The sequence below is a fragment of the Dipodomys merriami genome, unplaced genomic scaffold (genome assembly GCF_024711535.1).
Source record: "Dipodomys merriami isolate MVZ:Mamm:240054 unplaced genomic scaffold, mDipMer1.0.p SCAF_16, whole genome shotgun sequence".
Taxonomy (NCBI): Eukaryota; Metazoa; Chordata; class Mammalia; order Rodentia; family Heteromyidae; genus Dipodomys; species Dipodomys merriami.
In genome coordinates, this window is record NW_027202937.1 from 6,676,085 (window position 1) to 6,694,262 (window position 18,178).

Sequence of the window (18,178 nt, forward strand, 5' to 3'; positions counted from 1 at the left end):
GCAGACATGGACAGTAACAAAAAAAAGGCAGAGTTTCTGCCCTTGGGAATCCTCCATCAGCCTGGTGGGGGACACAGGTGACATCTGTAGCTATCACGCTAGGCCAGACACAGGAAAGCAGAAGCAAGCAAACACCAGAGGCTAAGGACAGAGTGGAGGCAGAGGCAGTGCCTCCCAGAAGGTTCCCCCCATGAAGAAACTCCTCCTCTCACGGCACCCCATGGAGGGGACGCTGCCTCCCTGGTTACCTGCACAGTGGAGTGTAAAAACGCGACTGTGTAGAGCATGGGTTTCCACATGGGTAAATTGCTGATGTCCAGAAGGTCTTGATTGATCCCGGCGAATGTTCTTTTTAGACCCGCGCGCACCCCTTGGGGAGGCTCATTCGTGAATTTGAGAGAAGTCTGTCACAAAGAGGAAACAGTTGTCTTATTGCTCTAAGTGACTATAAAGGGGTAAGAGAAATCACGACACATCAGGCAGCAATCTGCTTCTGACATCCTGAATGCAGGCAGGGATTCAGAGCAGGGTAATCTGCTTACACTGATGAAACGCAATGCATTCATATCGCATCTTCTAACTCTCCTGTGAAAATACTATCTGACCTTTATGGCTATAGTTTTTGATAATGGCTGGGCACTGGTGGCTCACACCTATAATCCTAGCTACTCAGGAGGCTGAAATCTGAGAATCATGGTTCAAAGCCAGCCCAGGCAGAAACGTCTAGGAGACTTTTATCTCCAATTAACTGCACCCCCCCAGCCCCAAACAACAACAAAAAAGCCCTGGAAGTGGAGCTGTGACACAAGTGGTGGAGCACCAGCCTTGAGCAATGAAGCAGCTCAGGGACAGTCAAAAATTATTGTTTTGATAATGACAAAATTTTGCAGTTCAGATTCTATTGGGCCAAAAAAGTTCTGCTATGTTTCTATTTTTCAATAATGTTGTTGGGTGCCAGTGGCTCATGCCTCCTAGCTGCTCAGAAGGCTGAGATCTATGAATTGGAGTTTGGGCAGGAAAGTGCATGAGTCTCTTATTCCAATTAACCACCAAAAATCTGGAAATGAGCTGTGTCTCAAGTAGTAGAACAAGCCTTGAGCAAAAGAGCTCAGGGATAGTATCTAAGCCCTGAGATCAAGTCCTAGGACTGGTACATACACATCAATTATGCCATTAATTGACCCATATCTCAATGGAAGGGCAGTCTACTTAACAAACCTGAAGCAATGTGATTGGAAATCGGTCATGAGGTTCCGTGGTGATCCACACTCGGAAAGAATCATCATTGGCTTCCGTGGTTATCAGTGTCTCTAGTAATTCCTCCATGAATTCCAGGCCAAGGTGACAATTCTGCAGTAAGACCCAACCGCCCTGTATCCAAAAATGAGTACATGTTGATTGCTTGAAACTTTTTGTTAGGATTTAAATTTTTTTTTAATGCACATTTGTTTTTTTTTTTCTTTTAAAAAAAGGCTTTGCTTAGAGATATGTTTGTTTTGAGTAGAGATTCAAAAAAAAAAAAACTATTTCCACACAACCACATCAGTGACTGGTACAAGAGACTTGGAAGCACTTGGGTCCAGAGTGCTGGCGTCCTGCCAGGGTGGCTCAGAAAGGAACAGCGGGGAGAACGGAGGCCAGCCCTGGGAATGTACAGCGTGTGCACCACCTAATGGTGAGAACGGGAATGTGAACTGTCCTTCCGGAGCTGAGGCAGAACCGACAAGCTCTAAAACCAACGAAACCCACCCGGTGTCTCCAGAGCTGCAAAGATGCACAGTATCTTTCTTGGTGATGATACTTTTAGTGACCCTTGTTGCAAGGGTCACTACATCTCGCTCACTGTTTCAGCATTCTTCCTGAACATCTGCGAAACCATGTAACTTATAAAGCACTCGGTAAGTACTTGATCAAACTACCTCTCATGATATGTCACATAGCCATAACGGCCATATGAGAACAGCTGCTTGTCTGTTTGCTTGTTTTGAGGCACAGGCTCACTGTGCAGGCAGGCCTCAAATTTAAGATCCTCCTATCGGCCTTCCAAGTGCTGGGATAACAGGCATGCACCACCATGCCTGGCAAATCAATGTTTTCTTTTTTTTTTATAATTCACATTTCAATGCTCTTATATAATATATTGAGTGTAATAACTCTATCATAAGATATACATATCATGTTTTCAACCATCAGAGAAAACATGACTCGGCTGGCTTCAGTGGCGAAGGGAACACACAGGAGGGAATTCTGGAGTGGTGTGGATATGGTGGACCCAGTGTTCTTCTGGGCCTTCACTGGGCATTCAACTGTGCCAGCTGTATCCTGAATCTGGTATCCCTTAAGTTGGTTGTACCTGTTCATTTTTATTTTCTCTGATAATGCCATTATTATCAATATGTACCTCCTGGTAAGAAACAGACCATGAAAGTTACCCACCACCCCCCCACAAAAAAAACACCCCAGTATTCCAAAAGAGGTTAATGTGAATATAGCACTTAAATGAAAAAGTTTCTCATTCATAGACACAATGAAATGAGTTAAGCCCCAGGTTAAACTGCCAAATCACTCAATAGAGTGAACAAGCTGATCCAAGTCAAAATTATTATATATCATTGCCCTGATATATTTAAGTTAAATATAATTTATTATTGAATTTAATTAAGTGATAAAGATTAAGGCTTAGGGCACTCGAGAATTAATGGCTGGCTTCAAATTTTGATGACTCAAGTAGCGTTTTAGCTCATTAACCCATCTAGCCATTAAGTTCCAGGGACTGTCAGTTACTTTGCATGTGATGAGATCAAATGCTTAAAAATAAACCAAGCTCTTATTTTATTTTTATAAGTGATGCAATTTCTTATTGTGGATGAGATGGCTGTCTCTAGAGCATATCTAGGAAATTAATATCTTGGGTATTTATTAGGTGTAATAGAAATGATTTCTCAACATCCCATTCAAATTACACTTCTCAATAAAAAAATCACTATCAATATTAAAACACACACACAAATACTTAAACACAAAATCCTCAAATATTTCTTATTTGCCTGAAACTACCCATTAGTGAAAAACAAAAGCTTGCCTGTAACCAAAAATTGAATCTAATGATCCCAATCTGTCACTTCATAGGGATGATTCAATTAATATTGATCATGCCATTCTAAGACAGTTGAAGCCGCACCCTTAGGAATCAGAAGGCATGCCTTCCAAATTGTAAATAAATAATAATAAAATGGAGCTTATTAGTACAACATGAGTTGTATTACTACAACATGAGGCTGTCAGGAGGAGAAATTAGTGTTTTAAATTCTTAGGTTGACTGTATACTCATTAATGGATATGGGAGTCTGGACTAGGGCCTGTGAGGAAGGGGGTCTGGGGTCTGGGGTCGACCAGATGGATGGAGGAATGCAAGAGACAAGGTTGCACTGGAGGAGTGGCCAGTCACCCACCTGCTGCATTGACATCTGAATGAGTTTCCGAGCATGCACTTCTTGACCCTGTCCCATGGAGATAGTTCTACATTCTGTAATGGAGGAGAAGGTCTGTGATGAGATAATGGAACTTTTCCTAACCGGGCCGGGGATGTGGGGGAGAGGGGTGGTGGACTCATAATTTCTGAACTGTCACACCCTCCCTTCATGGCCTCGTCGCAGCCTGTGCTGTTCAGTAGGTCTGGCCTCTGGTAGTGTTCATCAGAGTCTTGGAGACACTGCCTGGAAGGGTGGGGCTGGGACCCACAGCAAAGGGCACAGTGTGGCTTCGGGTGGGGGGGCCCACAGCAAGAGTGAGCAAGAGGTAGAAGGTCTAGAATCTTTGTTATTATTGTTGGTCACAGGGTTGGAATTCAGGGCCTGGGTGCTGTCCCTGAGCTCTCTGACTCAAGGTTAGTGCTCTACCACACCAAGCACCAAGCCACAGTGCCACTTCCAGTTTACTGGTGGTTAATTGGAGATAAGAGTCTCATGAAGGGGAGGAGGATTGGGGAGGGGGGGGAGGAAGGAAGGGATGGGAAGGGGAAACAAAGTAGGAGGCTACAATGTTTGATAAGAAATGTATTCATTATCTTGCCTATGTAATTGTAACCCCTCTGTACAGTATTTTCACAATTAAAAAAAAAGAAAAAAAATTTTAAAAGAGTCTCACAAAGCCGGGCTGGTGGCTCATGCCTGTATTCCTAGCTACTCAGGAGGCTGAGATCTGAGGATCACAGTTCAAAGCCAGCCCAGGCAGGAAAGTCCATGAAATTCTTATCTCCAATAAACTACCAGAAAACCAAAAGTGGCGCTGTAGCTCAAGTGGTAGAGTGCTAGCCTTGAGCTGAAGAGCTGAGGGATAGCACTCAGGCCCAGAGTTCAAGCCCCAGGACCGACCAAAAAAAAAAAAAAGAGTCTAACGGCCTTTCCTGCCCTGGCTGGCTTCAAACTGTGATCCTCAGATCTCAGCCTCCTGAGTAGCTAGGATGACAGGTGTGAGCCACCAGCTCCTGGCTAGTCTAGAATCTTTCTACAGTGCCACTGCAGCTGCTTTATAGAGTAAAAGGTCTGATAGCTCCTCAAAAGGTTAAAGATAGGGTTACCACAAGACCCAGCAAATCCATTCCTAAGTCTATAGATGAGGAAAAATCTTGTAGTGTTCAAGTAGGAGTAGTCACTGGCCAAAAATGGAAGTAATCCAAGTCTCCATGAACAGACGAGTGGGTAAACAAAACGTGACTGTATGTCCACACAACAGCAGTACTGGAAGTTCAACTCAGGACCCTGCATTTGCTATGCAGATGCTCTGCCACATGAGCCACACCTCCAGTTTTTTATTTTTCAGATAGGGGTCTTTCGTGTTTGCCAGACACTGGCCTTAACTACAGACACACACCATTACACCTGGTTGGTTTGTTGAGATGAGGGTCTCACTAACTTTTTGCCCAGGCTGTCTTCAAGCCATGATCCTCTTGATTTCCCTCTCCTGAGATTATAGTCACAAACCACTATGCTCAGTCAGAATATTAAAAGGTGGAAATTTCTATATACTGAATCATATCTAACTCCAAGGGTTTTGAATAAGAGACTGTGGAAATTTCAAATGTAACACACATTAATGTAAGTTTTAACTAAGTAATGTATATATTCTCATGTATTTTATACATATTTCATATCTTTACTATTAAACAGTATGTTGTGATGATCTTACTGACATCCCATATTATTAGTAAATGATTTTTAGTACCAGAACTAAAATCTCATCTTGATGACACATCTTTGTTCATTATATATAGAGGACCTTCTGAATCCTCAATTTTACCAGATGAAACATGGCTTTGTGTAAACCTTCATGCATACTCTCCATATGTTCTTAGGAGCCATTCAGGCATGCAGAATAGTTTAAACAAAATACAAAAGTATTATAAAGATTCCTGATGTGCATATAAAGAGGGCTACGAGTGACTCCCGCTTAAACGGGATGCGGTGGCTCCCGCTTAAACGGGATGCGGTGGCTCCCGCTTAAACGGGATGCTGTGGCTCCAGCCCCCACTCCGCTCCGTGTTGGGGTTTTTATTGTCTTCTGGTGCCTTCAAAACCCCATCCAGTCTCACATCATCTCTATGGCATGTTACCTACCTTGGGTCTTAGACTCTGGTGTTGGGATCAGGGAAATCTTCGCTATTCATTCGTAAAAACCTAGCGCAATAGTTTTCTTCTTTTACAGCTTAATCTAAAGCACTCAGTATCCCACTCAACAGTTTCATCAGGGGTGATGCCATTCCTGTTTCTAATATTAACCTGCTGTCTCGGCCCTCACTTTGGCTAGTCCCTTTTTCTCCTCCAATTTGAAATGTGAATCTGATCATATGCAAAGCTCATACTCTAGACTCTAATTTGGGGGCCTCCCTTGATTTGTCTACCCACTCTCTAAATCACTGCCATTCAGTGACATTTTAATGTCCAGTGCTGTCTGTTCTTTCTTTTCTTTTTCTTTTCCAATTCTCTTAGTTATTCTTGTTGAGCTATAGTTCTAGATAAACTAAGATGGCCATCCTACTCAATGACAGGAGAAACACTGTTTGAATTTCAATTATACTTGCATTTGATTTATAGATTAATCTCGAGAATCTTGTCATTCTGACAATATTGAATCTACATTGGGAATGGGGTTTAACTCTTCATTTATTTGAAGATTTCTGTCGCTAAGAAAACATTCCCAGTTTCCTTCAAACAGTTTTAAATTGTTCCTGAGTTTTGTTTTTATTGCCATAGTTAATGGGATTTTTTTTACATCTCATTTTACAAGAAAGCACCATCGATTTTTAAAAAAAAATATCTATTTGTTTTGTGACTATTCACTTTCCTGAACTATCTAATAGTTTTTCTGTTGATTCATATGTGTTTTTTTTAGTTAAACAATTACCTTTTCTGAGAGTAACGATGATCTTCGTCTCTCCTTTCCAGTAGTTAAATCCATTATTTATGATCCTCACAATGCTTTAGCCGTATCTTCTACCACAATACTAAGAGAAGGCATCTTTGTCTATGCTTGGCTTCCACAGGCGTCCCAACTCACTCACCAACAAGTCTGGGGTGGGTGGCCTGCTGTACCAATACCACATTCCTAAACTGTTCTTCTGTTCCTACCTTTCCAATGTCAAATGGAGATGCTTTTAAAAGCATCTATCATGTCACAATGCAAGGGTTTAAGGACAAGTCTTCTGCTTGCTGAAGAGATGTCTTCAAGCCAATAGAGCCCAGTATGTTAGCTAAGTGCAAATGATGAAACTTATTAGAACAGCTTTCTGTATTCATATGTATATTCCCTCCTCAAATTCATGACTGTTGGATTGTCATTTTTAGTGTCCCACTATATTCTTCTGGCTTATGTTTTGGCCAAGATGTTTATACTTAGACTGATCATATAAATTGGTGGTTTTCTTTCTCTTAGGCAGTTACTATCTTGATTAGTGTTTGATAGCAGGATAATTAATGCTAACAAAGAGAAAAATATATCCCGTGTTTCGTCTGTGTTTTAGAACCAAATGTAGCCTGTGTGAAATCCCTTGAACATTTTAGAGGATTTACCAGAAGAAAGTGAGCTAGTGGCTCACATCTATAGTCCTAGCTACTCAGGAGGCTGAGAGCTGAGGATCATGGTTTTTAGCCAGCTTGGGAGGAAAGTCTGTGCGACTCTTCTCTCCAATCAACCACCAAAAAGTTAGAGTGGAGCTGTAGTTCAAGCGGTAGAGCCCCAGCCTTGAGTGAAAAAGCTAGAGGACAGCACCCACGCCCTGAGTTCAAGCCTCAGTACCAACTCATACACACACATATACCAGAAACAAAAACAAAAACAAAACCTCTTCTAATTTCTCTCACTTTTGATTATGAGTCTATTTAAATTTTTCTCTTTTCTGAGAAAGTTTGAACACACTTGTATTTTTCTACACACTGGTCAACTTGAATGAGATTTTCTAACTTACTATGAGAACAATACACCATTCTCACGTTATTTTGCCTGCACATGGGGTTCTGCTCCCTTCTCATTGCAAATCTGCATTTCTAGACTCTTGAATTTTGTCTCCTTCTCAGCTGTACTTGGATTGTTTTCACACCCTCCTCCTCCTTTCTCACCAGGTCCCTAATATGGCACTCCTGCTCCACCATCCTGCTCCTCCTCCTGCTCTCTCTTTTGTCCCGTACTCAGCACCATGAGCCTGTCTATTCAGTCTCTCATTGTAGGGCCTGGCCAGCAACATCAGAGAACATCCATGAGCAGACATTTTCCTTTTCCTCTTTGTTCCCGTCCCCTACTCCAGTGAGTCAGGGCAACAGGTTAATCCACCTGATAAAAGCTAATGAGACCACTCAGTAATGAGACCACGGAAGTGAGGTTCAGAGGCCTGGAGCTAAGCTCTCAATCAGATCTGTCTGCAACTTGCTCTGGGGCCATTCCTCCTCTCTTCCTGGTTTCCCCAGCTGTAAAATAAGACAGCTGGCTTTCCAGACTTCCAGTCTCCTTCACCTTGAGCACTGCGAGGTTGGTTATCCATTATCCACTCGTTGAGATTAGATTAATATGTTATTGTTTGCCCAATAGCTTTTTTTTTTAAACAGCTACCTTTGGTAACAAACATAATGAGACCTCCTTACACTACTAGAAATAATTTATGAAGGAACAAATCCCTAATTACTATGCATTACAATAACGGCTATAGTTTTTTGATTTGTCACAACATACACTTTGTTGTCACTTTATGTAAACATGGCAATAATGTGGGCTATTGCTCCTGTATGTTCAACCTTGCTAATCTACTATCCATGAGGCATAGCCATCTGGTAACAGTGGAAAAAGAAAGAAGAGGAAGAGGAAGAAGAAGAGTAGGAGGAAGAGGAGGAAGAGGAGGAGGGGGGAGAGGAGGAGGAGGAAGAGGAGATAAAAGCACAGTTTAAAAAAAAAAACCAACAGTACATGGTAGATGACTGAGCTCCTCTCTGTACAAAGACACCTACATTACCTTTTCACTCTAGGATATGAAGGGATGAAAAAGGGAGCTTTATGGATTTTTTTCTACCTCAGTTTTACAGAATATTTCTAAGAATCAGTCATTAAATTATGAAACAGAAAATTTAGGACAAAAGCATGGATGTTTAGCTACATTTCCTAGACTTGCCAATCCTACCCAGCTTCAGTTTCTTGGCCAGTGCGTCGATTTGAATGGTGGGATCAGATCCCATGGACAGGAAACAGATGAGCGGCGTCCGGGAGTCACTCTCCTCCCATGTTTTCTCCAGGTTTAAGATGACCGGCTCTGTGTACTTCTCCTCCAAAGAGTCGGCAATATACTTTCTTGCTTGGAAAACAGTGCGGTCTGGGCACCAAGACCTAGGCATGAATACAAGTTAAAGGAAGTAAATTAGTACATTTATTTTTTATTCTGCCTCATTCTGAGCCCATAAAGGGCATGCACTTAATTAACAAGCTAATCTCACATTCTGCAGTTCTGTCTGTGCATAAAGGTTGGGAAGATTTTCTGGCCTTGGATGAGCACAAATTTCATCATGTGGTTTTGTCATTAGACATTAGATTAGTAGAGCAGAGCCAAACCCACAGCGTATCCTCTGCCAGCTCCAATACACAGTAGGGTCCCCTCTGCCCCATGCTCTGAAGCCCCATGGTCCTCACCCTGCAGCAGACTGACAAGTCCAAGAGGTCAAAGGTGAGCTAATCAGTAAGCATTTATGTCATATTATTTATATGCTATATGCCATACTCAGTTCTATACACCTAGACACATTAAATAAATGTCATCTGACATTGCATATTTTAGATCTCAGTCAAGTTCTCCAGGTTCTTATTTTCTAGCAGATTAGTCATTCAACCCAGATCTATTCTTAGAGTAACAAATAAAAGACAAACACATTCATTTCAGTAATAAGAGGTAGCCTTTGACAAGCGAGACTATGAGGTCACCATCCCCGCTGCCCTGATCCATCTTAAAGAGTAACAATCTTCAGGGAACAGCCTTTATTTCCTAAGTACAAGGTCAGGATACAAGATTAGGAAGGATGAGACTGCTACAGAATGACCCAATATTCTCTTGTTACCCACTTGATGGTTTCATTGCCCATGTACCATCATCATTCCACTTAACCCCCAGTCTGCCTCCTCTTCCCTCTCTCCCTTCCTTCTCACTATTATTCTCCTCTTCCTCTCCTCCTCCTCCTCCTCTTCTCCTTTTCCTCTTCAACTGCTCTTCTTTTTCCCCTTCCTTTCTCTCTTCCTCTCTGCCTCTTCCAATTCCTCTTGCTCCTCCTCCTCTTCTCCTCTTCCTTCTCCCCCTCCCCACATACATGGATTGTTCCAGTTTACCAGGTGCTACTGAGCTACTAGATATTGAAGACATGTGGAAAATGAGAAGCTCAATGCTCTTACCCTCAGCTTCAGACCCATGCTTTCACTTCAATAGCCAGAAGTGTCTATATACATTCCAATGGTACAATATTCTTAGGGCTTCCCCTCAAATGAATCCTCAGTTTATAAACTAATTGCCTTGATACTTTGGGACTTCTGTTTTTTTTAAGGGAGCAGACTTCATAATGGACGATTCACTCAAAAGCAAATGAACAAGGTAAATTTTTTAAACATATTTTTCATGTTTTGGCTCTGGCCACAAGCTATTATCATTCACACATCATCAAAGTCTACCACTCCCTGATACTACTGCCAATATATTTTGCTTTCAAGAATCACCTTCGAAATTCCTAGTTTAGTAGCACACCCATTTCTTACAATAGTTATGGAGACATATAAAGTCAACTTACTGAAGGTCAGACCTGTAATTTAATGATGGGCTGCCAATAATGGGCTGATAATCCTTATTCTCACCTGATAAGTAAGAGTTTGTGGCAGGTGTCCAGTGAATCATTGTACCCGTCGGGTATTATCTCCTCCTCCGGAGCATCTTTATCAAACCAGCTTTTCCACCCCTTCTCATTCCGTGATATCTAAGAGCAACAAGCCAAGAAGCAGATGTAAGATGATATGCGGTAGGAAGGTACTAGAAATTCTGAGGAACCTAAGGGTGGCATTACCCCCCATATTGCAAAACTACCTTCATTCCAGACTCATAATACTGACCATCCTTGAGGACCAAATCTCTGAATATCTATTTAAAAATATCAATAGGCAACAAGGTCAAAACTTTTTCCTCATAACCCTCCACCATGAGACTTTAAAACTTGAGTATGGCAGAAGTCCCTTCAAGAGCTGCTCACTGCCCTCCGAGAGGCATGGAGGGGACTCCTCTATTAAAAGTTGCCCTCTACAGCCCAAGTGCTGTCAAGACTAATTACAGAACTGTAGATAGCCTTGTTGTGGAGCTTGAACTCATGGCCTATGTGCTATACTTGAGCCTCTTTGTGTTCAAGGGTAGCACTCTACTACTTTGAGCCACACAGCGCCACTTCCAGTTTTCGAGTGGTTAGAGATAAGAGCCCCACAGGGACTTTCCTGCCCAGGCTGGCTTCAGACTGCGATCCTCAGATCTCAGCCTCCTGAGCAGCTAGAATTGTAAGTGTGAGCCACGAGCACCCTGCTTTTAGCACTTTTTAAACTTCCTGATAAGCCCGAACAGGAACCAGTGAATGCTCATCCTGCAGCTGCTCCAGGCCAGACGTATGGATTGGGGTTTTACTTTTTATGCGGGCAGAGAGGGGTTAAAAAGTACCCACAGTTACACATAGTGTTTGCTTTATCACACAGGATGGAACCGGGATGCAAACCATGAATGAAACAGTTACTCTGAGATTCAGTTGCTTCAACTTTGCCTGGGGTGCTAGGGCATGGAGCGGGTTTTTCTGACATGCATCGCTGTTTCACAGCGTCATGTACCTCCTGGAGATTGTACTCACTCTCCCAGTGTGGCTGCCATCACAGAATCTGCCTGCCTGCCTGCTGTCAACCCGACCCCACCTCCATGTACTGGTGAAATGCTGTCCACAGCGCCCCCTGCAGGCCACACAGAGGCCCAAGAGAAGGATGCACAAGGAGAAAGCAGTGGCGTATCCTCCACCTACTGGCTTTCCACCTGCTAACTGTGACCACCAGAATGGGAAGGCAATAGGATGACACGCAGCCCCTTAACACCACCTCATTTCCCTGCTCTCAACTACTGGCACAGAGTACTTCTGGGCACTACACATCACAGCCTGGAATGCCAAGGCCAGGACAGCCACTGGGTGAGGTGGTTTTGCTTCAACCCCTCATCTCCACAGGGCTGGGAGACTGCTCTGCTTCTTCCCTCCGTCTGACAGACAGGCCAGACAATTGGCAGCCACACGATGGCAGGTCCCTGTTGAACTCCGGCAGTCTTCCTGGGAATGGCGTCTCTGCTTCTGGTCCAGTGATGGCGTAAGAGGAGTGGGAGAGACATAACTCACAATGACAATGCTAAGCTACAGCGTGACCATTTATTGGCTACTGGCCTTGGGCAAGCAATTAACCTCTCTGAAGCTCTGTTTTCTCATCTGTCAAGAAGGATGGCTACCTCCCATGAAGGTGATTGCGAAGAACCTATCATATAGTAAGAAACAGCCACCAGTCTGCACCAGGGGCACTTAACATCCAGTTGGGAAAGGCAGACAATAATAAATATGAAAGGAAGCCCAATGCCTATTTGCAGCTGGAACCCTGGGCTTCCCCCAATTCACTCGGACCCAAGCACAGTTGAACACAAAGAGTCTACACAATGTTTCAGAAACAGCACTGAAAATCCAGCTAGTGTAGTCCCCACTTAGGCTCTACCAACCTGCCATCCAATATGGGTCCTTTATCACTCACAGACAACCACACAAAAGAGGATTATCAGCTCTGGACACTGCGAGCTGCAGGCACTATCAGCGGTGGGCAGTGGTAAATCAGAAGCACCAGAAATGAACAACTGTCTTTGTTATGTATTGCCCGATTCATTTCCAATGATAGCCGAATCCACTTCAAATGTGAAAGAAACTTGCTATATAACCTGGGTTGGTCTTGAACTCACAATCCTCCTGCCCGATCCTCAGTAAAGGGATTATAGATGGGCAACCACCTCACCCACATAAATTCAAACTCTTGTATTGAATCCTTTGGAGGAAGCAATTGTCAGCAGGGGACCTCAGTTAAAGTGGCCTGGATGGGTTTGCGTTAACGGATCTGGCCTTTTAGATAGCCCTTTGTTACCTGGTTCATAATTTCTGCAAATTGAGGAAGTTTGCTCAGCTCCACAAGGTTCAGCCACGTCATATCAAGGATCCAGCGAAAGGGCTTGGGCGGGCAGGCTTTCAGATCCAGCGCAGCACCCCCTGGGGACACACGTCAGACTCAAGAATCAGGTCAGCTCAGACTTCATTTTGAGAAATTTATTTCCCAAATAATAAAAGCAAGGTAACCATGTTCCATAAAACATGGGAAAATTGGAAAAAATTGTCATATTACAGAAAATGTGGTTATCTTTTACTTTGGGGCACATTTCCTCCAAGTCCTGGTGCTTTTGTTACTGATTTATGCCATCTTATCAAAGACAACAGTGACTCTTTGTCATCTTTCCCTGCAAAGAATTTTTCTCAGGTGGCTATGGTTGTTTGCCTTTTTTATTTGTCTTAACTATACTAAATCTATCATTTTTATATCAATAAATGGGTTTGGTTTTTTCACATATGATTTTTATAATCACTTCATAGTCAGAGGAGTGATATTCAACATTTATTCCTTGCCTAGTTAAATTGATGGCGAGGCAAAGAGGAAAGAAGGAAGGGAAAGAAAGGAACAGCGGGAGGGAGGAGCAAAGGGAGGGAGGGAAGGAGGAAAGAATATCATACATCTTTAGGGAATGACTGCTGGTCAAATCATTTATTCATTTATTCTACAAATATTTACTGAGTGCCCTCCATGTATCTGCATGATATAAGCGCTGGGGATTTAGTAGAAAAAAAAATGAAAAAAAAAAAAAACAAAAAACCAAATCTGCTCTCAGCAAGCTTATAGGCCAATGGAGAATGTCAGCTCCTACATCAGATCCTACTTTGAAGCAAATCACAACTCAAAGGAACGTACTCAAGGGGTAGATATTTCTAATGAAATACAGTTATATTTCAATTCTAAAAATCCTCTAAAACTCTCCTAATTTCAGCTCCATTGTTACTTAATTCAGATATATGGGAGACAGAGATGCTAGAACTTTAAATATCCTGGCCTTTCTTAAGAATTCCTCACATCAGCCGGGCGCTGGTGGCTCACGCCTGTAATCCTAGCTACTCAGGAGGCTGAGATCTGAGGATCGCGGTTCAAAGCCAGCCCGGGCAGGAGAGACCGTGAGACTCCTATCTCCAATAAACCACCAGAAAACCGGAAGTGGCGCTGTAGCTCAAGTGGTAGAGCGCTCGCCTTGAGCTGAAGAGCTGAGGGACAGCGCCCAGGCCCAGAGTTCAAGCCCCACGACTGACAAAAAAAAAAAAAAAAAGAATTCCTCACATCCTTCCACTTCACATATATAAAACAAGCAAGCAGTTGTGGGAAGGGGGTAGACTACAGGTCTCTGCTCACCTAACCTAATGTCTTCCTGAGAGGATGTAGGGAGTGGGGAACATTTGCATGTATACCTGTGTTCTACCACCTCATCAGCAGAGCATCGTGGGAACTGTCCCCTCCCTGCCCCGCCCCTGCTGGTGGGAGTTAATGGCAGGCAAAGCTACCATGGGAGAGCGTCACCTGCAGGCTGCCAGGCGCTGCTTCACCACACACATGCAGAAAAATGCATGCAGCCCTAGGCGCTTAGAGGCATTGGAAGACATCAATCCTGCCTTGGTGTTTTCAAACACATGGCACCCTGGAACTAACTTACAGTCATTACTGCTGATCCAGCTGCCCCGAGGATCCTGGCTATGCTGCTTACCAGCTGCATTAACTTGGGCAGGAACTCTAATCTCTCTGTTTCCTCATCTGTCAAATGGGTGCAACCACAGAATCTACCACATTAACTGTCAGTGTGGTAGACTGAATCTCACAGTCTACTAGCTGTGAGTATAGAAAGCCAGAATGGTCTTAGGCCACAGGAAGAGCTATAAAATCATTAGCATTATTAGAATTTTAACACTAATATCACACATACACATACATGTACATAACATGTACATGCCACCTGTAGAAGTCCCAGGTCCAGTCCCAACTGGAAGATAAAAACAGATTGTCAAAGTATCTTTTTTTTTATTAGGGTATATACAAAAATAAGAAATTTTTCTAAAATAACCAGGCTGTGGAAACAAGGAGATGAAATTCTCTCTAGTACAGAATTGCCCCTGGTATCCATTTCATTTTTCAAAGTGCTCTGACATTCTTCACTGAAGAAGAAAGTCAAAGGCACCTTAGACACGTTTCAGAAAAACAAGGAGTAATTGACACACAAAAACTCGCTTTTGGGAAATCAAATATTGCTGCTACAGTAAATAAACTGTCTTCCTCCCTTAAGTATTACACTCACAATGACTGTAAAAAAGACTATGAACTAAGAGCCATATTTTATATTTGTGTAAAAATACTAAAAACCAAGTTGTACCACCTCTTTAAAAAAATGTCAAAAAATTAACCAGTTCAAAACTAAAACAGATGGTATAACGAACTAGTTTCAAACAACCCACTCTTCTTAGTGCTGAACTGATTATACTTCTGTCAATCAACCTATCACCTAATTCCAAATCAATCTCTTTAAAGTACTGCTCTGTTCATGCAAGATCCCTCCCCATAAAAATAGCTGATGGCTCCCTGTTCTCCACTGAATGTACCCCGAACTCTTGGCCTTTTACAAGCTGGTTTGTTCCTGACTCTACAAGTTTTCTGAAATGGGGTCACCCACATAGCTCAGAGGTGGCAGCCATCTTTATTTTCCTGGGATAAACCTAATTCTCCTGAGGAATTCCCTCTCATCTGTATTATCATAGGTCTCAATCTCTACTGGTTTATCTTCTCTCAAAGAGGCTTCCTCTTCTTTAGGTAAAAGCTCTAGCCTGGCTGGCTTTATCCAGTAGAGAGTGGGGAGACAAGACGGGTTCTTCCTTGGGAGGGAGGATGCTTGAGACCTGTCATTATCCTCTCATTTCCTTGTGACCACATCACCAGGGTGAGTCTCTAGACCCAAGCTCTTTGGATGTTACTGCTTCCAAGATTCCCACAGGATTCAAGGCCTCTGGCTCCACTGCCCCCCAACCCCTGGGGATATAGCCCAAAGTCCCAGGGAGAGCTTGGGTCTCTCAAATTCACAAAGTCTGAATTGTCACTGGGCTATTCACCAACATTAGGTTTCCCTGTATTCTAAGAAGGAGATATGGGTTGTGTTCTCTGGTCTCTTTGAGTTAGACATGGATATGTGTCTTGCTTTGGTCAAGAAAATATGGGAATACATAACATGTCACTTTTTAGAGCCAGCACACATTCGCATTCTTCTGCGCCAATAATTACAGAAGCAAGACTAAGAATGAGCATGCTGGAGAACTCATGAACAAGAAGTTCACCTTTGTAGTGTTAAGTCACTGGAATTTTGTGGTGGCAAAACCTGGCCTACTCTGACTGAAAGGAGGTCCCCAAATCCCATTCCAACAGTCTCAAACCAGCTTCTCTGTCAATCAACCAGACCCAAAGCACACAGACTGGAAGTCTCAGATGCTTTACCAGCCCTTCCTCAGGAGAGACAGACAGACAGACAGACAGAGACACAGAAACAGACAGAGACAGACAGAGAGGGAGAGAAGGTGAGAGGGAAGGAGAAAGAGAAGGAAGGAAGGAAGGAAGGAAGGAAGGAAGGAAGGAAGAAGGAAAGAGAGAGAGAAAAAGAAAGCAAAGACATAATAAGAACACCACCTTAACGGGAGCACAATTCCCTAGTGTATCACAAGAATATCCTTTTCCACATCCTTGTTTCAAACTTCTTACCTTTAATGAGAGCGTGGAACTCCCGGTGCTTAACTGTCCCCCTCTGAAGATCAATCTTCAGGGTCATGAGGAGGACAAAGAGGAATTTGTGGTTTTCATACAGGCCCCTGACAGAGTACGTAAAAACTTCGTATGTCAGATACTCGATAATATTGACAATTCTCTTTTGAGGTAATGGAGACTTTTCAGATCTGTGTGGGATTTTAAGAGTCAAAGAGGTTAAGAGCTGATTCTGAACAATTGGAAATACCACCAAACCTTGGCCATTCCCAGTTCAGAGCCCCTGGGAGGGGGCGGTGAGCTCACTTGGCCATGGACTGGTCGAATAACTTGAGGAACTGGGCCAGCGATGTCTGGTACATGATGTTGACCATGCTCATCTCTGTGATGAGAAAGTAGAGGATGCTCCCACGGGTGGCTGCTGGCCTGAACTCCTCCTGGGCTGTGTTAATCTTGATCTCTGTTTCTGCTGCTACGTGCAGTTTTTCACTGACCTCCGCAGCCGTCAGCTTGGTGGTTCTCAGGACGCCAATGAGAGACTCATCATCTACCAAGGAACCTGAAAGTCAAAACAGGAAAGCTGTGGGCACAGAGAGAATGGAGGGAAATCAACATGCATCACTTAGGAAATGATGATTTCCAACTTGAAGCTAGGTGCTGGGGGCTCATACCTATAATCCAAGCTACGTGGGGGATTGAGAATGGGAGGATCAGGATTCTAGGCTAGCCCAAGGTGGGGGTGGGGGCAGTTTGCAGGACTCCATCTCCACAGATGTATTGGGGTGGGCCTGTCATCCCAGCTATCAGCTCAGGCAAGCACCCAGGAAAAGCATTCATCTCAATAATAACCAGGAAGAAACAGGGCTGGGGGCAAGGCCCTGAGTTGAAACCCCAGTACCACACACACACACATACACCCCCACACACAAACATACACATACACACACGTGCATTTACATGTGTGTTATTTGTATATACACACGTATGTGTATGCGTGTGTATACATGAGTATGATCCAATTTGATCCCAAAGTCCACAGAATATTAGGAAACTAGAATCTTAAAACCTCAAGGGCTTCTGGTCCAACTGGGACCAAGATCCAGACCTTTCTAAGCCTTCCAGTCGAGGGCCAGTCCCCTACTCTGCCTAACTGTCTGCATCAAAAGACAAAAGATTCACTGGAAGTCAGGCGCCGGTGGCTCATGCCTATAATCCTAGCTACTCAGGAAGTTGACATCTGAGGATCACGGTTCAAAGCCAGCCCAGGCAGGAAAGTCCCTAAGATTCTTATCTCCAATAAACCACTAGAAAACTGGAAGTGGCACTGTGGCTCAAGCGGTAGAGTGCTCGCCTTGAGCTGAAGTGCACAGGGACAGCGCCCAAGCCCAGAGTTCAAGCCCTACGACTGACAAAAAAAAAAAAAAAAAGATTCACTGGCTAGATCTTCCTGTCTGGGATGGTGATGGTGGTCACAGATCCAGAGGTTCCCCCTCCCCGCATCACCCCCCCCCCCCCCGGCTGCTCTTCTGAGTGTCCCCAGCCTGCCCGGCGTATGGGCAGGAGCACACACTGAACTTGAAGCTGGCAAGCTGGCAGGGGCACAGCCATTCTGTTGCTCTGTCCCTCCTCTGCCCCAGTGGAGTGGTCTTCATTGCCAAGAGTCCTAGCTGATGATCATCGCTGGCCAGAATGACCTGGGGGACAGCGGACATGCCTTACCAGAACAAGACACCCC

General features: G+C 43.7%; 1 protein-coding gene across 2 annotated transcripts in view; it reads right to left on the reverse strand.

Moving 5' to 3' along the window:
- Positions 1 to 18,178, reverse strand: part of Dnah8 (dynein axonemal heavy chain 8) — a 205,509-nt gene that overhangs the window by 47,757 nt on the left and 139,574 nt on the right. For both annotated transcript variants that reach the window (XM_070023840.1, XM_070023841.1), the window contains exons 78-85: positions 16,750 to 17,002; positions 16,444 to 16,634; positions 12,703 to 12,824; positions 10,369 to 10,487; positions 8,663 to 8,865; positions 3,453 to 3,526; positions 1,219 to 1,371; positions 249 to 404 (exon numbers count right to left, since the gene is read on the reverse strand). In XM_070023840.1, coding sequence (XP_069879941.1) covers positions 249 to 404; positions 1,219 to 1,371; positions 3,453 to 3,526; positions 8,663 to 8,865; positions 10,369 to 10,487; positions 12,703 to 12,824; positions 16,444 to 16,634; positions 16,750 to 17,002 — 1,271 coding nt within the window. The remainder of the gene's footprint in view (positions 1 to 248; positions 405 to 1,218; positions 1,372 to 3,452; positions 3,527 to 8,662; positions 8,866 to 10,368; positions 10,488 to 12,702; positions 12,825 to 16,443; positions 16,635 to 16,749; positions 17,003 to 18,178) is intronic.